Raw genomic sequence first — 24,405 nt, 5'->3', positions numbered from 1 at the left:
TAGTCAGCAGTAGTTAGAAGGTAGGGAAAGGCCAGAGAGATAGAGCTTCTGGTTTATGTATTAAGTTATATTTCTGTATGGTTTGTAAAATATTAAAAAATTTTGAATGTTTATTTAAAAAATTTTTTTTAATGTTTTATTTATTTTTGATACAGAGAGAGACAGAGCATGAGAGTGGGAGGGGCAGAGAGACAGAACCGGAAGCAGGCTCCAGGCTCTGAGCTAGCTGTCAGCACAGAGCCCGACACAGGGCTCGAACCCACGAACGTGAGATTTGACCTGAGCCAAAGCCAGAGGCTTAAACGACTGAGCCATCCAGGCGCCCCTAATGTTTATTTTTGAGAGAGAGACAGAGTACAAGTGGGAGAGGGCAGAGAGAGAGGAAGACACAGAATCTGAAGCAGGCTCCAGGCTCTGAGCTGTCTGCACAGAGTCCAGTGCAGGGCTCAGACTCACATATCGTGAGATCAGGACCTGAGCCGAAGCTGGACACTTAACGACTGAGCCACCCAGATGCCCCTGTAAAATACCTGAGGATAGTGAAGTCTTTTAAGAGAGATCTGTTATAGGGGTGCCTGGCTGGCTCAGTCAATAGATCTCAGGATTGTGAGTTTGAGCCCCACGGTAAGCATGGAGCATGGAGCCTACTTAAATAAAAAATAATTTAAAGAAAAGAGAGATCTGTTACATAGTCCTCTTATAATTCTGATCTGAAAGCCTAGTATAAGACTACTTAGAGCTGCAAGGAGGGGGAAGAACAGAGAGAGATCTGAATAATAGGGCAGTAGAATAGGCTGCTAAGGTAGCAGTGCGAGCCCATTTGTCTCCGAATAGAACTGAAGAACCCAAGAGTCTCAATCCCACCTCTGGAAGTATTCTTGAAGCTGCCATTCAGCCGAATTGCTTTTGCGGCATTGTAGGTAGAGAGGAGTCACTTTGTTCTCTGTCCTTTTGCCTTGCTTATTTTGTTTCTTCTTTTTCTGTTTTCTCTACCTCATTTTTTCATGTCAAAACAGTTTCAAGAGGAAAAGCCTCTTTCTTTTGCCTGAAACTGGCAGGTTATCTGGGTCTCATTTCCAGGAACCTGATAACTTAGTTCCAGTAAGATTTAAGTGCTAGATATTTGGTAAACAGTATTTCTTGAGTGAATGAATGAAAATGTAGATTTGACAATTTCTTCTGAATCTTTTGTGTGATGAGCCTGGATTTTCAGAGGGGGACAGTCCGAGCCTTGGGCCTCTATCTCTGCCTCTCCACCCCCAATCTACTCTCTGTGTCTATATCTTTACCTATTCTGGACATTTTATATAAATGAAATTTATACCCTGTGACCTTTCGTGACATAATGTTTTCAAGGTTCGTCTGTGCTGCGACGTGTATTAATGCTTCATTCCTTTCTCTGGCTGATTTATATTCCATGGTATGGATGTGTGACATCATTTCATTTATCCATTCATCAGTTGATAGACATTTGTGTTGTTTATATCTTTGGCTATTATGAATAATGCTGCTATCAACATTCACATACAAGTTTTTTTAATGTTTACTTTGAGAGAGAGCACGTGCACGTGAGTAGATGAGGGGCAGAGAGAGAGAGAGAGAGAGAAAGAGAATCCCAAAAAGACTCCATGCTCAGCACAGAGTCTGACATGGGGCTCAGTCCCATGACGGTAAGGTCATGACCTGAGCCGAAATCAAGATTTGGACGCTTAAGCGACTGAGCCACCCAGGTGGCCCTGCCCATCTTTTTTATTAGAGGTGTTATTGTTTTTTTCTAATCATTTTATATAGATATATACATTAAGCATAATAATGCTTTGGTGTCTTTTGCTACAAGTGTAATTTCCCATTTGGTTTGGCTTTAATGTAATTTAAAAAATCACACAAGGTGTTCATTTTTAGGAAGTAAATTTCATGAGTATTCAACTTTCTACTTTCCTCCATGGCTTGTTAGGCTTTCAAAACTGCCCCTAGTCAGAGGTAGAAAAACTTATATTAGGTTTATAGCGTTTAAAAATGTCTTTCCTCTCAACCTCAACCTATTTGCTGCTCATTCGGAGATACTCCCCCAAACATAGATGTTACTGTGATGTGAGTAATGTTGAACTTTCCAGTGATCTAGAATTGTACCATCCAGTAGAAGTTTTAGTGATGATAGAAAAGTTCTGTGTATCTGTGTTGTCCGGTTTTGCTGCCACCAACCTCATGTGGCTATTGAGCATTTGATAATGTGGTTAGTGCAACTGAAGAATGAATTTTTAATTTAACTCTTAATGTAAATACAATTTAAGTTAATTATGAATTAAGCCAAAATCTAATTTAAAGTTTAAATTAGAAACAAATTTACATAGATCTGAAGACTTAAGGTCTTTAATTTTGTATCCTGTTTTTGTAACATCGAAAGGAGTAGTCTAACTGCTTCACTGATACATGCTTTCCTCTGGGGAAAGATACTTAACGGAATGGTGTCAGTAATGCCTAATGACCTGCTGACCTATTTGTGATTATAGCCCCCTTTTCCTGGTGATAAAGGGAATTAGCACAAGCATTGTGTGTGGGTGGGTGAGGGGTATAATTTCAAAGCTAAAGTGTCTTTCTTTGGCATGTGTACAAATTCATATCCGGCATCTTTAGTGGCCTTAGTGAAGCTATCTTGCTAAAGTAAAGGGTATCTGCAGTGAGTTGCATCAGACTCCTAGGCTTATACCAGTTTTTCTCTGTTACAGACGCTGCATTCAGGTAGTACATAAACTACTTTGCTACCAGAAGAAGTGTAGAGTACGCCTGCATTACACCTGGCGGGAACTCTGGTCAGGTAATTTTCTCTTTTGAATTCATCCTCTTTCCCTATGTCTTTTATGAGCCCTTGGGCCTAGGCACAGATGATTTTTTTTTTCAACTTTTTAGTTTGTTTAGGATGCTGCTGATCGAGACCTGGGCATATCACATATCTATTCTGTACTTTCAAATTCCTTCTCCCCTGTACTTTTTGGTAGCTGGTAGAAACAATTGAATATATCTTGAGTTCTAATAATTCTTGATTTGAGTGAGAGTGAGGTAGGAGGAGTCCGTATAAACTTGGATCCCCCTCCGTTCCATGTGGTAGCAGCATATGGACTATAGGGAGTCTTCTGTGTTTCCTCAAGATGAGTAATCTCAGGAGGAATGTCACAGGGAGAGGGGGCGGGGAGGGGGTGGAGAGATGGAGGGAATCCTGTTCTTTGTGTTACATCTGGCGTTATTACTGTTTACAGACAGTGTCATTTGTACCACTCCCCCTGTGCCAGAGACAAAAACAGCAAATTACAGTGTTTACTTTTGTCTTTGTATCCATTTGCTAGCCCAGTAAAGTCACAGCCACCCCTGCTGGCGGGAAGTGGTTCTTCTCTAAGGGTACTATTAATGCTGGCGTACCACCCCTTTCTATTGTATAACTAAATTGGAGGTTTCAGGAAAGCCGGGGAGACATGCTCCCTGAGGCATTGCTTGCTGATAGGTCCTGTGGCTTTTGTGACCTGATGGTACAATAAAGTCTTCTTCAGATGATTACTGTGATGAATGGTTGCCCCACCCAGGAGAGAGCTTCTCTGTATTCTCTTCCGAGGAGGGTGTGTTAGTGTCAGAGCCTTTATGAGAAACAGGCCAGTAACCCCACCCCCTCCCATGGAATTCATCTCACTTGTTGTGACACATGGTTTCCTCCCAACCCAATTTGGCTTTCCAAATTTAGTCCTCTATAATGGGAAGTAGAGCTCTTTAATTAATGGATTAGCAAGTTCTTTGCAGTTATTGCCAATGGTGGTGAAGGGTGAATAGGAGAAAAACACTAAGTGGCAATAGTGGCATTTTCGTATTTTAGGAGAAAAGAGTATGAGCGTGAGAGTTTGAGATTGAGGGACTCTCGGAAGATCTAAAGAGATCAGAAGAGACTGAAATGACAAAAGGCAGTCGAATCTCCTGGGTAGGAACAATATACAGGACTCTGGTGGTTGCCCGTGGATAGTTACGTGATTGTTAGGTTCTAACAATTTAGGTGTAAAGAGAAAACACCTAAATGATACAAGTCTGTCGACGTTGGTACAGTTGTAGGACTTAAAACAAGCACAAATGGTTTATGTCTATAACTGGGATAAAGTTGCCGCTTGTAGTTCTAACGAGTTGGTGGCAGTAGTTTTTGCCTGCTTTTGATTCTTTCCTGGTTTGATTTTTTTCTTTTTTCTACTTTCCTTTTTTGTCCTAGCCATCCTGTCTCTCATCCTTGGTATCTCTCTGGCTCTTCTCCCATCCTCATCTCCTGCGGTCCTCTTCCTCACTGTTCTGTTGCATTGCCTTTTCCACGCTGCCTTTTATTTTCACCCTCGTCTGTCTCCCTGCGGCCCCGGGCCTTCCATTAGTCTCCTTCCTTTACTATCCTGTCCTTTGTGCTATTGCTGCCATACATTCTACTTGTATATATGTTCTAAACCCCAAAATATATCGCCATCCTTTTTGTTTAAAGAGGCAATTATCAGGGCACGTGGGTTAAATGTCCAACTCTTGGTTTCGGCTCAAGTCATGATCTCACAGTTCGTGGGTTTGAGCCCCGCGTCAGGCTCTGCCCTGCCACTCGAGCCTACTTGAGAGACTCTGTCTCCCTCTCTCTGTGCCCTTCCCCCACTTGAGTGTGTGCACTCTTTCTCTGTCTCTAAAGTAAATAAATAAACATTAAAAAAAAGATGTAGTTATCTTTTAAAGAGGTTAAATATGTCTTTTATATTCATCTTTTCTTGATCTTAGCATTTCTCCATTCTGGCTAGGAAATTGTGAGGCAGGAGACTATTTTTATTCTGTGCTGGTCAGTGACTTTAAGTCTTTGAGTACTTTTTGTCATGTGCAGTTCTGTTCTGAATCATGTGCCGTCCCAGGACTGACTGATTAGCAACCTATGGCCTTTGGTAGGTTGAGAGGAGATGTATACGAGGGTCATTGTAGTGATGTTTGGACGACTTCTTGTTCCCGAGGCATCGGCACTTGTACTAGAGTTCTGTGCCAGATGAGGTTGGGTCCTTTTCCTATACAGACTGGGTGAACCCTGGCTCCATGTGTTCGTACACGGAGCGAACAGTGAGATGGAGAGCAGCAGGTGTTAAGGAAAGTTGGAAAATACTACACTAAATCTGATGCATCAGAGCCCATAATAATGTATAATATTGCAATCAGTGAATATAAATGTGGCTGTGGTAGATCCACCCACTCCTTGGCTGGCAGCACCCCTCATATGTTGGTATGCCCATGTTTTTACTCTTTCTTTGCCTTCTAGGCTTAGGGATTTGCTAGAGCTGTTTGAACCTCACCATGGAAAATATGTTTACGTATATCTAAACATATACCATATTGCCATACCTGTGCTGCAAACTTTAATTGAATTTTCTTTATAAGTAAACTGATAAAGCATGTATTGTTAGATTGGACACACAGAAGCCATTGGGTGTCTAGGAAGCAGTGGTTGGCTAGGGCCCAAATGCCTTTTGTCGTTTGGAACGTGGGTGGGTAGTATCACTGCGCTTAGAATGGTGATTTTTGTTCCTATGCTATTTGACTATAGTCAGTCGCTCTTTGTTATTGGGGAGGTGGCCAGAGGTCCCCTTCCAGATTCCCTTATGGAATTTCTAGGCTTGGTCTTGTGGATGAGGAGGAAGCAGCTGTATTAGTTGGGGGTTTGATCCTGCCTGATATGCTGGTTTTGCAGATACGAGCCCTGACCTACTCCCTGCTGCCATTGTCTATTTATGTGATGCCTGTCACCATGGTATTTGAGTATGTGGGGAAATATATTTAGGCTGACTTCAAATAGAAGAGGGAAAGGGATAAGTCCTGCCTCTCTCATTGCCTTCTTTTTAGCAATCACTATTTTTCACTAAGCTACAGAAAGTTCAAAAGCTCTTCTCTAACCTCTAGGTTACCCAGATCTCCTATTTTAGGTAAAAGATTAGGTCTTAAAACTATTCTCTATAGAAATAGAAGACTAGGTTTTATGATCAGATCCTGGAGAAATAGGTCTTTACCTTTGAGAATATAATGAAAGATGGTCTTTGTGTCCAGAAAAATGCCCGTTTGCATATATATAGTTTGCATTTAATTTTAGAGAATTCATGGAATTCTCCAAAGCCATCCCCCTGAAGCCATCCATGAGCCTTTGTTAAGAATTCCTGTCTTGGGGGTGCCGGAGTGACTCGGATAGTTAAGCGGCCGACTCTTGGTAATAGCTCAGGTCATGGTCTCATGGTTTGTGAGTTTGAGCCCCACGTTGGGCTCTGCTTGGGAGTCTCCCTCTCTCTCTGTACACTCCCCTCCCCCGCTAGCATGGTCCTTCTTTCTCTCTCTCAAAATAAACAAACATTTAAAAAAAAAGAATTTCTGTCTTTTAGGTTGCATGGCCTCCCAATTAATTCTATTTTCACATTTATTATCTGCTTTAATATTTTTTATTTATTGATCATACTGTATTCCTCCTGGGAACTTCATCTTCACAGTCTCTTTTCTGAACGCCTTGGGGCTAAAGAGCACATTGGTCACTATGTCTTATTTCCTGTGTCTTCCTACAGGCTTTGGGGTTCTGTTTTAGCATTCTGCATTGTTTTGTGGTGTTTGTGTAAGTCTTTATAATGATTTATTAAGTATCTTTCTTTCCTCTTAAAAAAGTTCCTATGGGGCAAGGCCTGTGTCTGTATCATTGCTTTATTCTCAGCACACTACTTGGCTTATAGTTGGGGTTCAGAAAACATTTGAATGAATAAATAAACAGGTATGTGGACATGTAGAATTTCCATAATTGATGAATCAACATACTCTTCAAGTAGCCCAGTGTTGTGCCTCCGCCTGAAAACAGCAGCAACAACATTAATAACAACAATAACAGAACCCAGTAGGATGTTTGTTGTCATGTTTCTGTAGAGCTGACTTATCACCTTTTTAATTTGAATGTGACAGGGAGTGGTGGGTAATTTCACTTTCCTTTGTCTGTTTCTTTCTTACCCTACAGATACATGGATTGCTTTTAACTAAGTAAAAATGGAAACTTTGTTGGTTTCTAAGCCATTAACCAAAGAATGAACAGAATGTTTAGAGAGAAGCATGTAGTTGTTAGAGAGGAAAAGACCTGAACAGAGCTTCATGGAGTCAGCTTTTTCCATTTCCTATGCAGGCAGAAGGGGCACTGGGGAGGCAGCCTGTATTTAAACAGTGTGGCTTTCCATAGTCCTAAAACATGGGTCGATTTAAAGGCAGATTTATACTGACATTTTATACTCGACATTTATCTATGGATCACAGTCCTTCTTACCCTTTCACTTTGCCACATCCCTGGGTGAGAAGTCATTATTTTTATCACCATTTGTTGGGGAAGGGAGTGGAGGTGTAGAAGGGTAAGTGCCTTGCTAAGGATCATGGAACCAGATACTAAACAGTCATGATTAGAACTTAGAGTTCCTGACTCCTCTGCTCAGACACAGATCACTAAGCAACATTTGCCTCCCTGTAAGAAGAAAGGCCCCCAAAGCCCCCAAAACAATCTGTTCAGCTTCACTGTGCTAAATAGCATCCAAAGCATTCTCAGCTTTGTGAAAAAGAGAGAAATCGTACATGGCCTGACCTTTTAGATACCTACCGGGAGAAATGGAAAACCCAGAGAGTGTCACAGCTTTGTGGATCCAGCTGGCTTTCTCCTGGCTGGCAGAAGCCTGTGACATCATGGTTAGGTATATCTTGAGACTGGGAATTGAGAGGCTTTTGTTGGAAGCTTATTATACTGTAGGTGTTGTCATACAGGACTGAAAATTTTCGAGAGGAAGACTGACCTGAGCCATAGATAGATCTGTGCATTCATGTATAATTATAGCTTTGACAGCTTGTCAGCCCTTCCTGATTTGGGGAAACTGTCCCTTGAACTTTTAATTGTCAGTTTTTTTTTTTCTTGTTTAGTTTCTTTTTTAAACTTTCAATTTTTAAAAAACTTTAATTTATGATATAATTATAGACTCAGGAAGTTGCAAAAATAGTATAGCAAGTTCTTGCACCCTTCACCCAGCTTCCTCCAATGGTGACATCTTATATAACTCTACAATACTGCTTCTTTTAGATTTGGAGAAGGTATAGGGAGGAGGGAAGGACAAGCAGTAAACAGCTAGAGTAGACGGGAAGAGGAATTTTGGCAGCTGCTGTTGCTATTTTGTTTTTAAAATTGCTTTTTAAATTGTTCTTCCTCTTTCCCCCAAATTTTCTCTGATGTAGGGGAAGATGTTACAAGATGTATTCTAGGCTTGATGTGCCTAATTAAGCTTCCATGTGCAAAAAGATGGAGATTTCTTTCTTCTGTGGATTATCAACTCCACTCAGAATGTTTTAATGCAGGGTCATTAGAAGGCATTTTCCTGTTTCCATAATTTCATTACGAAAGATTCTGTACTGCAGTGTAGAAAGCCCCAGGACTGAAAAAGAATGCCAGGAAACTCTTTTTTCCTTCAAATCACCACATTTGGCTAAATCTGAAATTTATACTATTTTGATTCTTTCTTTCTTCCCCTCAGAAACTTGGCAGGAGCAAAAGATAAGAATTTCTAGCAGGTTTAGCCTGTTAGAGGGAGAAAAAGATTCCTACCAGAAAGCCCCTAAAAAGAGTGAGAAATCTCTGTTCTTTTCTCTACACAAAATCACTTCCTATCCAGAGAAATGTCAACTCTTATAGGCCCATTAGCATCTTGTCAACTAAAAGAGACAGAGGAAAGAGTCGTTGTGCTTTTGTTGCTCTGCCTGTACTAGTTCTAAAGGAACGGATCAGTTGGTTTCATGCGGCGCCATTGGTCCTCCAGTGAGCAGGATAGGTCTGTGACTGTTTTTTTCTCATTCTGGCAGGGAAAGTTCTTGGTTCCACATTACATGCCCCCACTGAGGCATGGTCTCACTGACTCTTAGATTTCTTAAAGGTGATGATTTGGGCTACCTCTCAGCTAGGCAGGGTTGGAAAAAATAAGCAGGTGTGTATGTAGGACCCTAGAAGCCAGAGGCTTCTGAGCAAGGTTAGAGGCAGCTGCACAGGAATGAATGAGGTGTATGGGATCCTGCATTTCCCAGAGTCTGAGTTCGATCTGGGAACTTCCACCTAAGGGCTCATTTTCATTGTACGGAAGAGGGGGTGTGGTAACTGGGAGAATTGCAGTGTCCCCAAGTAAGTGGAGAATTGGAGGTAGTTGAGAACCTTATTTTCCCTTCTAAGCAGATTATACTTCAACAGCAAGGAAAATGTAAGATAGAACCTAATTTCCATCAGAGAGGATTTGTAGGAGTGCCTGCCTGGCTCAGTCAGAAGAGCTTGCCACTCTTGATTTCAGGGTCATGAGTATAGAGATCTTGGGGTCATGAGTGTAGAGATTACTTAAATAAATAAAACTTAAAAATATGTATATAAAGAGAGGATTGGGGCGCCTGGGTGGCTCAGTCGGTTAAGCCTCCGACTTCAGCTCAGGTCAGATCTCACGTTCGTGGGTTCGAGCCCCACATCGGGCTCTGTGCTGACAGCTAGCTCAGAGCCTGGAGCCTGCTTCCGGTTCTGTGTCTCTCCTTCTCTCTCTGCCCCTCCCCCTCTCATGCTCTGTCTCTGTCTGTATCAAAAATAAATAAAACACTTAAAAAAAAAAAAGAGAGAGGATTTGTTCTTTTTTCCAGTTCATCTCTAGGGTTATGGAGTCTTTAGCAGAGCAGCCTATTGATGTACTTTTTTTTTTTTAATTGTGGTAAAACATACATAATACTTTACCATCTTTTTAAAGGTACAGGTCAGTGATACTAAATGTTCACGTTGTACATCCATCACCACCATCTGTCCCCATAACTCTTTTCATCTTGTAAAATGAAAACTCGATAACTATTAAACTCAAACTCCCCATTCCTCCCTTTGCCAGCCCCTGGCAATCAGCGTTCTGCTTTCTCTCTTTATGATTTTGACTTCACTAAGCACCCCAGCTAAGTGAAATCGTATAGTACTTGTCTTTTTGTGGCTTATTTCACTTAATATAATGTTCTCAGTTTCAAGAAATCAGATTCTCTCTCAGAGTTGGCTTTTTTTGGTTGTTACTATTTTTTCTTGTTTTTTGTTTATTTTATCTTTGTAAGCTGCTTCTGCTCAGGATCAGACTGGGTATAAACTTGATGTCTTCTTCACTCTCTGCTGAGACTTTTCTCAGGCATGTGCAATCACTTTTTAATTTTCCCTGTATATGTAATTTTTTTTAAGTTTATTTTTTTAACTGTAATTTTAATTAAAAAAATTTTTTTCTGTCTTTATTTTATTTTGAGGGAGAGAGAGAGAGAGACAGAGTGAATGGGGGAGGGGCAGAGAGAAAGAGAGAGAGAGACACACACACACACAGAATCTGAAGCAGGCTCCAGGCTCTGAGCTGTTAGCACAGAGCGCGATGCGGGGCTCAAACCCATGGACCATGAGATCATGACCTGAGCTGAAGTCAGTCGCTTAACTGACTGAGCCACCCAGGCACCCCTTATTTATTTATTCTGAGAGAGTGAGTGAGAGAGAGCATGAACAGGGGAGGAGCAGGGAGAGAGGGAGTGAGAGAATCCCAGTCAGGCTCGATGCTGAGCCTGATGTAGGGCTCAATCCTCTCGAATGGAACCGTGAGATCATGACCTGAGCTGAAATCAGGAACTGGATGCTCAACTGCCTGAGTCCCCTATGTGCCCCTATGCGATTGTTCTTGAATGTTCTGGTCTTTAATGTCTGGCTCCCAAAAGACAAAGAAATGAAGGTGGAGAAAAAAGGGGCTCTTGGCCATATAAATCTTGTGGATGTAACTTATCTGCGTGGGGAAGGGCTTGCCCATCAGTGAGGCGAGGTGCAGCAATAATGGCTGCCTGCTTCTTTGTCTGCATCTCTGTGATCAGAAGCAGCAGTCAGCTATCAGAACACAGGTCCCCAGTATTTGGAGGACAGGGTCCTTGTTGCCCACCGTCGCTCCTGTAGGCTGTGTGCATGCTGCTGCAGGAACAAGTGCATAGCTGCTTGCCACGTGGCTGGTGGGGGGAGCACAGGATGGACAGCTGCTACTGTGCTAAGAGCTCAGATTGACCAAAATTAACCAAAACTTACCATCCAAGTCTTCCTGGAAGTTGCAAACTTCTACCAGACTTCAGAGTTCCAAAGTAGTTAACATCAGACAGATTCTGCTACTGCAGTTACTGCCTAGATAGGGAGAGCGATTCCTGGTGCTTTCTACTCTGCTGTCTTTCCAGAATCCTCCTGCCGAATATACTTTTATGCTCTGTTCACCTGGAGAGGCTCATAATGCACAGCTAAAGCCATTTCATTCCTTTTTTTTTTTATAGTTTATTGTCAAATTGGTTTCCATATAACACCCAGGGCTCTTCCTCACAAGTGCCCTCCTCCATTACCACCACCTCCCTTCCCCTTCCCCCTCCCCCTTCAATCCTCGGTTCGTTTTCAGTGTTCAATAGTCTCTCAGGTTTTGCGTCCCTCTCTCTCCCCAACTCTCTTTTTCCCTTACCCTCCCCCGGTCCTCCATTAGGTGTCTCCTGTTAGACCTATGAGTGCAAACATATGGTATCTGTTCTTCTCTGCCTGACTTATTTCGCTTAGCATGACACCCTCAAGGTCCATCCACTTTCCTACAAATGGCCGTATTGCATTCTTTCTCATTGCCATATAATACTCCATTGTTTATATATACCACATCTTGTTGATCTGTTCATCAGATCAGAGTGGCTAAAATGAACAGATCAAGAGACTACAGATGCTGGCAAGGATGTGGAGAAACGGGCACCCTCCTACTCTGTTGGTGGGAATGTAAACTGGTGCAGTCGCTCTGGAAACCAGTATGGAAGTTCCTCAAAAAAGTATCAATAGAACTCCCCTATGACCCAGCAATAGCACAGCTAGGGATTTACCCAAGGGATACAGAAGTGCTGACACATAGGGGCACATATACCCCAATGTTCATAGCAGCACGGTCAACAACCAAATCATGGAAAGAGACTAAATGTCCATCACCTGATGAATGGGCCATTTCATTCTCTTGTGAAAGAGTTTGGCCTCTTTTAGTGAGGTGCTTGGGGTTGCAGCCAGACAGATGCCAATATTCTGAGGCCACCTAGTGTCTTTTAAAATTATTCTACTGGTAGGTGTTGGCTTCTAAGTCCTTCCAGTGCCACTTTGCTGACTGACAGTGAGCCTGCTGATTGCTGGCAGTGTCCTTGGGTAATCGGTGATTTTGTCCAGAGATGTTGGAATTGGCTAGAGTTTATAGTGCCTCTGGGGTTTTGGAGGCATTGGCTTATTAAACCAGTGCTATTTCTAGCCTGTCCTTGGAGTTCCTCTGCCTTTCTTCTAAGCAAGTGAGATGCTAATATTGCTCTTTTATCAGTCACTGTGAAATTATCCATTTCCTCAAATGAACCTGGTTTGATTCGGATCTGTGGCATCTCATCCTCACTCCACACCAGGCCGGAAGACAGGGCCTCATTGCATCTTGTCTTTGCTTTCTATCTCTTTTTCTTCGTAGTATGTTTAAGCTGTTGAAACAGACAGCGCTCTCTGACCTGATTCTTGGGAGACATTTATTTGTACCCTGCTAGCAGCTGTCTGTCTCCTTCCTGTTTTTAATATTATTTAAATGTCATTCACTTGGTTTTGTAATTAAACCTCCCCTCTACTTCTCTGAGACGGATGTGTGAGCTACCACTTAATTGTGTCTTCCTGTAGTTGGCTTCTTCCCGCACCTGGTTTACCTCAACGTGGGGGACAGGTTGTAGTCCTGGGGAAGCTCCCATATCCATTATTCATTCTACTCTTCTATGTGGCAGCCAGTTTGCTGCTACTCTCTCCTTGAATTCAAAGTAGTTTAGGGGAAAATCTGGGCAAGTCCTCGTTATGTGGGGTACGTTCATGTGAGGGAGAGCTCTGCAAACAAGGTGTCTTGGGCGAGGGAGGCCTGTCGTGCGGTGGCAGGATTCTCAGGTGCATAGGACCCAACTCTTCGCATTTGAAAAGTAGAGCAGCATCTTCTGCCTCAGGAATTCACCTGGGACTCAGGGAACCATCAAGGTACCTGTTCCTGGTTCAGCTTCCCAGCCCCTGTGCCCTCTCCTGTATTCCACGTGCGTCTGCACACAGCAGTCAGAGCTTCGGTGCACTGTTGTCATACTTGATGCACAAGACTCCCCAGGGGAAGAAGCTTGGGCCAAAGCTAAGTGTGAGACTGCCAGGCTTCTCTCGTAGAGTTAAAAGAGGCAGCAGTTGCAGCCAATTTGTAGTTTCTGAAAAAGAGCCCAGAAACAAAGTTTTCGAAATGCCTGGTGCAAAAGACTTCCCAATGAAGAAACAAGTGTGTATGGAGCACCCATTTCCCTACAGCTTAAACATACAGCATGCGAATATAATACCTCAAATATTTCACTGACATAACTTGCCTATTTTTTACTCCGTGTAGGTTAAGAGTTTTTGGAGCCAGGTGTCTGGAGCCTCCTTTTATAGTGTTAGCGAAGATGAGGAGTCTAATCCAGGATTCCTGAGGATTTCCTAGAATGTGTTGGCACTTAAGTGCATTGGTAGCTTTGATTGTGAACTTCGATCATTATTCTGGAGACTGCCATAGTGCTCTCTTGAAGGCTGCTCAGGATTCATTTCGACTTTGCATTCCTGTCCACGACTCCATTGCTCTCTGTTGACTGAGCATATTTGGCCCCTTTTCTTTTCTTTTCTATTTTTTTTAAATATTTTTCTGTTTTTTAATTATTTTTGAGAGACAGACAGAGACAGTATGAGCAGGGGAGGGTCAGAGAGAGAGGGAGACACAGAATCTGAAACAGGCTCCAGGCTCTGAGCTGTCAGCACAGAGCCCAACGCGGGACTTGAACTCACGAACCGTGAGATCATGACCTGAGCTGAAGCCAGATGCTTAACTGACTGAGCCACCCAGGCGCCCCTGGCTCCTTTTCTTTAACTCATTAAAGAGGAAACACCTTTGCATGCTTGGCCACATACTCCATACTTTATATACACACTGTGATGTACATTGTAGCTGTCCCTTACAGCTACATGTGGGGCTCATGCTTGTGTTGGTAGAAGGAAAAATGACCTCTTATTTGCTTTTAATTGGTAAAACATACATAACATAAAATTTACCACTTTTAATTGTATGATTCAGCGGCATTAAGTACATTCACATCGTTGTCGCAGATGTCTCCACCTTCCATCTTCAGAATTTTTTTCATCTTCCCAAACTGAAACTCTCTGTACCCATTAAACAATAACTCTGTATTTCTCCCTCCCCCACTCCTGGTGACCACTTTTCTACCTTCTGTCTCCGTAAATTGCCCACCCTGGGTACTTCATATAAGTTGAATCATTTAGTATTTATCTTTTCATGATTGACTTTTTTCACTTTGCATCCAAAAGCTGTGCCCTTCTGTTTTGTGGGGATGAGTAGCTATTGCTCTTCAGTTGGGCAAAACTGTTTTCACAGTGTTGAGTTAATGTGACATGGGCCCTTCTTTGGAAACATTTTAGACTAAGTAAGGGTCAAGTCTTAGGTAAGGAAGAACTGGTGTTAGTCTCTTTTTATCTTTTAAAAACTATTTATTTAAAAATGGAAACATGGGGGTGCCTGAGTGACTCAGCTGAGCGTCTGACTCTTGGTTTCAGTTCAGGTCATGATCTCATGGTTTATGGGTTCAAGCCCCCCCTTTGGCTCTGCGCTGATGGAACAGAGCCTGCTTGTGATTCTCTCTTCCTCCATTCTGCTCCTCCCCTGATGTCTCTCTCTCTCTCTCTTTCAAAATAAATAAAAACTTAAAAAAGGTGGAAACATGATAAAGATTAAATTTCTTTTTAAAAAGTACTTGCCGCCCCTCTTATCTCCACAATGACTACAACATGTACTTGATACCAAACTCTTACATGACTGATTAACAATGCTATGTTTATACAACCAACCCCTTATCTTTTGTAGTTATCTTAACTCTTCTCTCTATGTACTGCTACTTCTGTGACTGCCTCTGGAACGGTTTGGCTGGTCATGTGCCCAGACAACACCAAGTAGACAAGTGGATAAAGGGCAGTTTTCTAAAAATATGTGTACGTGTGTGGAGAGTGGTGAACCAGGAGCCAGCCAGCACGAGCTCTGTGTACTTATGTGTTGGCACCGAGATCCCAAGAGCCAGTTCTCTCCTGTCCTTGAACCTGTCCCTGGCTCACATGAAGCTATTCTCTTCTTTGGCCTACAGTTAAATCCTGAGCATAACTCTATACCATAACAGCTTATAAATAAGCCTGGCTGCTAGTTATTTATACCAGTGTTTTTGTTTTCTTTTGTTCTGTTCTGATTTTGCATAAAGAAAGGGGATCTTGACTCCCTTTAAAGTCCAGATCCAATCATACTCTAGGTTCAGTACTTAATTTTATTTATTTATTAAATTTTTTTTAACCTTTACTTTTGAGAGAGACAGAGACAGAGTGCGAGTTGGGGAGGGGCAGAAAGAGAGAGGGAGACACAGAATCTGAAGCAGGCTCCAGGTTCCACGCTGGCCCAATGCTGGACTCAACTCACGAACTGTGAGGTCATGACCTGAGCCACCAGGTGCCCATCAGTCCTTAATTTTAAAGGGGGCAGAGCTGGGGTAGAGGAACAGTTTTAGTTGACAGTTATGTGGTGTTTCTTCACCCCTTCCTCTCTCTTTCTCCTTCCCCCTTCCTTCCCCCTTCCCTCTCTCCCTCCCCCTGCATCCTTCCTCCCTCTCTCTCTCTCTCTCTCTCTCTCTTTCTCTTTTTCTCTCTCTCTCTCCCTCTCTCCCTCCCTTCCTTCCTTCCTTCCTTCCTTCCTTCCTTCCTTCATACTACAAAGGAAGTACAAACAGAGAAGAGGAGATAGAGTGTGTGAGAGGTGAGCTGTGGAGAAGAGCAGTGAGAGCAGATATAGAGGTCCCGCTGAGGCTTTTGATGCTGAGAGAAGCTAGCTGCTTGGGAGTCTTAGTGTTGCGAATGGGCAGAAACACCTGCACTCTAATAAGTAGCTCAGGACCAAGAGAAAAAGTGGACCAAAAACGCAGAAATAACCTGGAACAGCAAGTAGGTAGAGAAAGTTATAAACCAGAGTCTAGAGAAGTGTTGGGAACGTGTAGTCAGCAAATCTAAGCACGCAATTTGTAGGTAAGCTTCTCTCCCTTTAACACTTAATTCCATCTGGAGGCTATTCAGTCCACCTTTATTTAATCATAACGGAATGGCAGAAAGAACACTAAATAGCGGATCAGGTTCTAGGCCCAGCTTAGTCACTAGCTGCTTGGAATGGGTGCGTGGAGTGGGGAGGAAGTGTTTTTTAATCCAGAAACGAGGAAACTGGACTATATGATCTCCAGGGTCCTTTCTAGTTCTAAAAATCAGCTGTGTTGAAACCTCACAGACCTAGAACTCCCACTGCATCAGGTCAGAAGATAGCACACCGTGTGGGTGTAGGGATGTGGGGGACACCACACAGTTGACAGAGTGAGTGCAAAGTCAGGGCGATGGTGAAGGAGAAAGGAAAGCACTGTTCCACGGGAGGTTGGGGCATTCCCTCTGGAGGAATTGTGGTCCCTGATGTCCATGGTTTGTGGAGCCAGTTTTAAGGTTGCTTTGTTCATTTTCTCTGCCTATTAAATTTCCTCTAGAGAATGACTACTTCCAGGTGAGAAAACCCTGACCTTCTTGGTATGTGGGCTGGGGTAGGGGTCTGCTTGAATTATCAGGGATGGAATGCAGGTGCTCCCTGGTGCTGACAGTGTCGCAGTGCTGGATTCTCCTTCTCAGTGCTGTTTGGCTCCACTGACGTCTGCGGTAGTTGGGACACTGGTTGCCTCTTGGCCTGTGCCAGAATTGCTCTCTTCCTCCCCTTGTGTTTATCACTTTGTCATCCCTGGCTCTGAATCCCAGAGATCAAGACTAGCTGTAGTCCAGCAGAGGAGCAATAAATCATCGCTCCCACTTCCTTTTCTCCAGGTTTTCTGCCCCTTAATTACCTCATAACCACTGCTGAGGCTGCATCTTTTTGCTGTTTGTGTTGGGGACAAAAGCCCTTGTTGATTGGATGTGTGCGAAAGCTGCTTTGTCTCTCTCCAGCCATTATGTTTTGTAGAGATCCCCGTGTCCTACCCATCCTTTTCTCTTGTCTCCTGTGAGTTTATAGAGTCTGCTTGTCTGGTGATTTATTTATTAACAGGGCTTGTCTGAGCTCTGGGGGGAGGGAGTGGTGTGGGCAGTCCTTAAATAACTCAGCAAGACGATCTTCATTGAAGAGTGAGGTTTGGGCTAGGCTAGTCATTTTTATGTGGATTTTAGCTAGCCCCCATCATTCTCTGAGCTCCTGGTAGGAGTTAAGCAGGTTGTGTGATCTAGAATGGGCTCCTATGGAGCTTTTTTTGGGTCCAGCCCAACAGATTGCTTGTTAACAGACAACATCAGAAGGGCCAGCTGCCTATCATTTGCCTTTCCATTATGAAATCTCAGAGAACTGGAGTCAGTGCAAGGGTGAAGAGTTCATAAATGAGGATGCCTGTTACCTTGATCTCTAGCAAGGCTTTTTTGCTATTTGAGGGGAAGATTCAGGCTTTAGAAACAGAACGTAGACAGGCTCTTGTACATTTCCTTGCCTGCTGTTTCTTTACTGTACCTGTGATTTCAGAGGTTGAGAGTAAGGGGTGTTGTGTGGCAGGCGGCAAGTGTCTGGAGAGTCTTACTCCTACTCTTCGTTCCCTGCTGTTTCAAATCAAAGCTCACATCTTTTCTTGAAGGGTAGTAAACTTCATACAAAGCTCAGACAGCATGGGAGAATGGACTTCTTTGCTGGCAAAGAAGCAGGTATGGTTTTAGAAAAGGAGAGGTCAAGCCTTTTTTTTATGTCTGGGGGAGTAGAGAGGGTTGAGGGGGAGAAGACAGAAGGACTGCCAATTGCTCGCAGCTGCCGAGCCCCTTCTGTATAGTTTCCCATCAAGTAGGGGAGGTAGGCACAGGGCCAGCAGTCATGATGGGCACAGAACTAGGATTTCTTTCGTGGTTACAGGTGAAAGAGCACAAGGCAACTGATGATTTCTTTTATGCTTAATATTTATTTGCAAAAATGTCTTTCAGCTGAGGTTGCTTGGGTTTTTATCCTTGTTAAGAATTACGAGAGAGAAAGGGGACCTTTTCGGTAAATGTTGTCATGGTTGAGAGAGGACAGAGTGAGCTGTACTTTTGTTTGAATAGGTAAGGGCTTTTTTTTCTCTTCATGTGCTATTTTCCTCTCTAGAACTGAAGTCCAATGTTGCTGGCATTTCTGGTGATGGGTTAGAATAGAAAGATGTCCCTCTCAGCTATGGTGTTTGAAACAAATGCGTAGCTAAAACTTAGTGATAGGACATGCTTGCCGCCTAGGGTGAGAGGGGGACCTTCACTTCGACCTATAAATTGAACAGATGTGGTAATCGCCATGTGGGAATACATTTGGAACCCTAAGATGTCCTTTTTATAGTCAGATTTGCAAGCTTGCTGTTTAAGAAGTCGCACGAAGAGGTGGGACTGTGGGTCTCCTTGAACGTGGCAGCTCCGGAGCAGGGCACGCACCACGGCAGCCGAAGTCACGACAGGACAGGCCTTTAGAACATTTCTTACCCTCTTTGAGTTTTAGTTGGAAGGAGAGCAGCCCAAACTGTAACTAAAGGAGGCATAATGCTTCTAGAACAATCTCGAGGAAAAGTATTGCAAGCAACAGTAGTTGCTGTTCAATGGGCCTCTAAAGGGAAGGCTGGAGAGATTCAACCAGTTAGAGATCCAACCAGAAAGTTGGAGACCAAGTTCTTTCAGAATGTGGAGGCACTAAAGTAGTTCTAGATAACAAGGATTATTTCTTATTTAGAGATGGTGACGTTCTTGGAAATATGTAGGCTGAAATAAATCATTTTTTAAATGGCATCAAGTGAAGCTGCCCATTCCAGTGAAGCTGTGAAATCTTTCATCATGTAAACAATTTTCATGTCTCTCTTCTGTAATAAACTAATGGCATCTGAAAAAAAGTGGCACAAAGAAGTAGATTTTAAGAAACCTTCTATGGGCAGATAAGCTGAGATGTGCTTGGAAAGGTCAGTGCTTGCTTTGAATATATCTCCCATACCTACTTTTATTTTATTTTATTACAGTTTATTTCTTTCTTTTGAGAGAGTGTGCATGTATGAGGAGGTGAGGTGCAGAGAGAGAGGGAGAGAGAGAATCCTAAGCAGGTTGACGCAGGGCTCGATCTCATGAATCATGACATCATGACCTGAGCTAAAACCGAGTTAGATGCTTAACCAACAAAGCTATCCAGGCTCTCTTACATTACCTGTTTTTAAAAAGTTCTTGGTAGTTGTGACTTAACTCATTCTAGACCTATTTGGGTTTCTTAGAATTTAGTGTATTTTCATTGCTTTCGTTTAACTTTATTGATTTTTCTTTGAATAGTTTGTTGACTTCTTTCTTGTTTTTTTTTTTAAGCCTTGATAAATTTGCTGAAGTTCCTTATGTCAAATGAGACCGTACTTTTGGCCAAACACAACATTTTTACATTAGCCCTTATGGTGAGTAACAAGAAAAAAATTTCTTAAGGGGAATGGGAGATACGGGATTCTAGTTATGGAAAGAATAAGTCATGGAGATAAAAAGTACAGTATAAGGAATATAGTCATTGGTGTCATAATAGCCTTACATGGTGACACGTGGTAGCTACACTTGCAGTGAGCACAGCACAACCTATAGACTTGTTTTTTTTTTTTTAAGCCAAAGTGATATCTTTATTTAAAAAAATTTTTTTTAAATTTATAGTTTATTGTCAAGTTGGTTTCCATATAACACCCAGTGTACACTTGCTGAATCCCTATTTATATACTTGTTGGATCCCTGTTTATACACCTGAAACTAATGTAATGTGTGTTAACTATATTTAAATTAAAAAATTTTTTTTTCCTTTTTTCTGAAGCCATATCCTAAAATCGAGATGGGCCAGTTTGAAACAGGAGCTGGTATTCTGGGGACTGAGCTACTGGGGGAGCCAGACCTTTATATTCCTTTTGGATTAGACTCTCTAGACTGGTGCTCCCCACTCTTCCCACTCTCACCTGTGTTTTTGGCAAACTCGAGACTCTTTTTCATGAGAGTATATTGTCTGGCCGGAGCAGGCATGGATCAATCTCAGTGAGCCTTGGTCCCAGGTGAAACACTACCAGCCTACTGCAGTCTCTGTGTTGGTACAGAGCAAAGCCTGTGGAGGTGTCCCAGCCAGATGAGTGGCTCCATCATGGCTGCACTTGGTTTCAGAGGGACATTACAGATTCCTGTTTATCAGACTAGTTATTTGGGGTAGTAGGAGGGCATTGTGCCTTTTGACTGTCTTTTCAGGATATTATCCAGTGAGTTCATAAATGTTTAACATTTGCGTGGGGAGGAAGCCCTGGTTTTTGTAGCATTTGCAGATTTCTGTGGTAAAACTACTCTTACCATGGCCAACTTGAAGCTAACAGTGTGACATTCTTGAATGCAGTGTTAGGGAGATGATCAAGAATACACTGTTATATGATATTCCCACCACACAGGTATAAGAGGTGTAAATGAATCTCAAGAACATAATACTAAAAGATAGAAAATAATTAGGAAGTTGCGAGTTTGAATACTACATTCATTTTAATATAATTTATTGAATTGTAGGTTTATACATTAATTTAAAAAAATTTTATGTTTTTTATTTATTTTTGAGTGACAGAGAGACAGCGTGAGCAGGGGAGGGTCAGAGAGAGAGGGAGACACAGAATCTGAAGCAGGCTCCAGGCCCTGAGCTAGCTGTCAGCACAGAGCCCGACACAGGGCTCGAATTCATGAACCGTGAGATCATCACCTGAGCTGAAGCCGGACGCTTAACCAACTGAGCCACCCAGGCACCCCTATACGTTAATTTTTAATAATGGGTTTGTTAAACAACCAGCTCACAAAATTCCTGAAAATTTAACGGTCAGTTCTCACAAGCCAGTAAGAACTGGCTACAGCATACTACTGATAATACCATTCTGGTCTTCATAGCTTGATTCCTGTGTATGCGTTTTGCTTCTTTTTTAGATTGTGAACCTATTTAATATGTTTATCACATATGGCGACACATTCCTGCCCACTCCCAGCAGCTATGATGAACTCTACTATGAGATTATCCGCATGCACCAGAGCTTTGACAACCTCTACTCTATGGGTAAGCTGTCTTTTCTTTTTGGTCTCCTCTCCCCATCAGCTGCAGTTTTTGGCATGTAAAAGGAAAAAACTAGAAAAGATTCTCTTCTAGTTGCTTGGTGCCCTGCCTGGCATCGAAATAAAGTTTCCTCTTCTCGGGCTATAAGTTATATGCAGAATTCTTTGTTTTCAGGTACTCAAGGTTGATCTCAGTAGAAAGCTGGTTAGCAGCCCTGTAGCCCTTATGTGTGTGTGTGTGTGTGTGTGTGTGTGTGTGTGTGTGTGTGTGTGAGAGAGAGAGAGAGAGAGAGAGAGAGAGAGAGAGAGAGAGAGAATAGGGAGGCCTGTGGATTTAGTGACTGCCAGTGAGATGGGAGTGAAAGAGTGGGTGGAAATTGACAGCAGCAAATAGAAGAGCTTGGATCCCAAAGGAACATTGTGTGATTTGAGAAGGTACAGGATTTTAAAGAGTTTTAATGTACCTATGTATTTTTAGCATAACATACAATAGGAAGTGGGCATTAGGTAAAAATTGTTCTTGCAAACCTTTTGATGATTGGCTCAATATGAAAATTTACTCTGCAGCCATAGTAAATATAACTTATTTCTGAAAGAGGACATGTATCCCTATAAATTTAACTGAAGAATCTAGTTAAACCTGCCTGGAGTTTGAAAGGTTAGGAGGGGCGCCTGCATGGCTCAGTCAATTTGGCAGCCGACTTTGTCTCAGGTCATGATTTCATGGTTTGTGAGTTCAAGCCCTGTGTCGGGCTCTGTGCTGACAGCTCAGAGCCTGGAGCCTGCTTCAGATTCTGTGTGTGTGTGTCTCTCTCGACCTTCCCCTGCTCACTCTGTCTCTCTCTCTCTCTCAAATAAATTAAAAAGGGGTGCCTGGGTGGCTCAGTCGGTTAAGCCTCCGACTTCGGCTCAGGTCAGATCTCACGTTCGTGGGCTCGAGCCTCGCATCAGGCTTTGGGCTGACAGCTAGCTCAGAGCCTGGAGCCTGCTTCCGCTTCTGTGTCTCCTTCTCTCTCTGTCCCTCCCCCTCTCATACTCTGTCTCTCTCTGTCTCAAAAATAAATAAAAACATTTAAAAAAAATAAATTTAAAAATTTAAAAAAATAAAAAAAAATGAAAGGTTAGGAAAGGTTTCTATAGGTTACACAGAAACAGAAAGCCCATCACTAAAGCTATTTTTTAAAAAACCCTAATTTACTTGCTTTATTAAGGCATAATTGATATATAATAAACTGCATTTGTTTAAAGTATACAATATTTCATGAGTTTTGACATATATATGTACATGAAGTTATCACTACAATAAAGATAATGAACATATCTGGGCACCTGGGTGTCTTAGTCAGTTAAGCATCCAACTTTAATTCAGGTCATGATCTCGTGGTTTATAAGTTTGAGCCCTGCGTCGGGCTCTGTGCTGACAGCTCGGAGCCTGGAGCCTGAAGCTTGCTCTGGATTCTGTGTCTCCTCTTTTCTCTGCCCCTCCTCCACCTACACTCTGGCTCTGTCTCTCTCTCTAAAAATAAACATTAAAAAAAAAAAGGAAAAAATAATGAACATATCTGTCACCTACCAAAAGTTTCCCTGTGTCCCTGTATGTCCCTCCTACCACCTTTTATCCCTTGCTTTCTCTCTCTGGGCAACTCCCGACCTGTGTCCTGTCACTACAGATTAGTTTGCTTTATCCCCTTTGTTGAGACTATTTATGAAAACTCTCTCTCATATCATGAGAAAACTAGAGGGGATTTGGAACAAATACTAGGAGAAAGAGTACAAGCAAACAGTGGCAAAGAAGGATTGCCTAGGAGGAGAAAAATTTTTTGTAATAGATTTTATTTTTTAGAGCAGTAGAAGGTAATTTCTGAGAGTCCTGGATAGCTCTGCTGTGATGTCTTCGGCAGTAGGAGTAGGGCCCTGGATTAGTAGGATGTTTTCAACTGCAAGTATCAAATAACTGACTTAAACTGCCTTGAATAATAGGAAAATTACTTCACTTGGCAAGAATTCTGAGGAATGACAACTCCAGAAAGGTGTGATCCATTGCTCAGGGTTTGCAAGGACCAGGTGTTTTTTGTTTCTCCACTCTCACTTTCAGAGTAATAGCTTTAGCATCAGGCCAGCTCTCCTGAGGATAGCAAGTTCCAATGGTCTCATCAAGACACATGGTCTTTTTATTTTAGGAGCTAGGAAGTCTTCCATGAGAGCCCTCTAGCAGACTTCCTATTGTCACATGTGCTCAGTATTCCTTGGGGGGTTTGCATCCGCCCAGCTTTACCTATATCCTTGTTTTCAAGAATGTAGAATTTTCTGAGGGTGGAGAGCTGCCCCAGAGGCCTTAGCAACCATTAATAGATGAATGAAGATACTTTTCAGTGAGGAAAGGAAAGAGAGTTGGAGTGGGGGAGATATTATAGAAGCCTGGCATACCTACTCAGCTGGGCCATGTGCACAGTCAAATGAGGTGAGCCTTTGTAGCTACAGCAGGCTCAGAGAGGCTACCTGGGCATGCTCACATCTGCCAAGGGAATTAAAGTGTTAGCCGGGTGAGCCCAACGAGGGAAGTGAGAAATGGCGCTAAATGAAGTACAATAAACAGAGCATGTTTCAGTACTTTCCATTTTGTGTAAAGTATGATGAAAAAACACTTTTTTAAGTCAAGTTTTTTAAAAGCATAACTTCCATATATAGTAAAATGTACCCTTTTTAATGTACAGTTCTGAGTTTCGACAAATGTGAATGGAAGTATAATTATCACCAAAAAATCAAGATATGAAAGAGTTTTAACATCCCAGAAATGTCTCTCGTATTCTTGTGAGGTCAACTCCTTCACTCAGCCTCACCAACCTGTTCCCTGGCCCTAGAGTTTTGCTTTTTCTTTTTTTCATAGTTTTGTTCTTTCAAAAAAACCCCAAAAATGTGATCATATAGTCTTTTGAGTCTGGCTTCTTTTACACAGTAATTCATTTGACATTCATCTATGTTGATGCATATATCAGTAGTTTATTCCTTTTTATCACAGAATAATACCCACTGTAAGACTATGCCAGTTTAATTTATCCATTTCCAGGTTGAAGGACAGTTGCGAGGTTTCCATATTTTAGCGATTATGAATAAAGACCTGGAAA

At 42.3% G+C, this 24,405-nt stretch overlaps 1 protein-coding gene and 1 pseudogene across 3 annotated transcripts in view; both read left to right on the top strand.

The window, feature by feature from the left end:
- Positions 1 to 24,405, top strand: part of ARMH3 (armadillo like helical domain containing 3) — a 170,878-nt gene that overhangs the window by 52,433 nt on the left and 94,040 nt on the right. For all 3 annotated transcript variants that reach the window (XM_029932439.1, XM_029932438.1, XM_029932440.1), the window contains exons 20-22: positions 2,727 to 2,815; positions 19,547 to 19,629; positions 21,158 to 21,284. In XM_029932439.1, the coding sequence (XP_029788299.1) occupies positions 2,727 to 2,815; positions 19,547 to 19,629; positions 21,158 to 21,284 (299 nt within the window). The remainder of the gene's footprint in view (positions 1 to 2,726; positions 2,816 to 19,546; positions 19,630 to 21,157; positions 21,285 to 24,405) is intronic.
- On the top strand, positions 16,043 to 18,960 carry LOC115304133 (annotated as a pseudogene).

This window comes from Suricata suricatta, chromosome 2 (genome assembly GCF_006229205.1).
Source record: "Suricata suricatta isolate VVHF042 chromosome 2, meerkat_22Aug2017_6uvM2_HiC, whole genome shotgun sequence".
Lineage (NCBI taxonomy): Eukaryota > Metazoa > Chordata > Mammalia > Carnivora > Herpestidae > Suricata > Suricata suricatta.
Note: the sequence above shows the minus strand (reverse complement) of the source record. Positions and strands in the feature narration are given on the sequence as shown.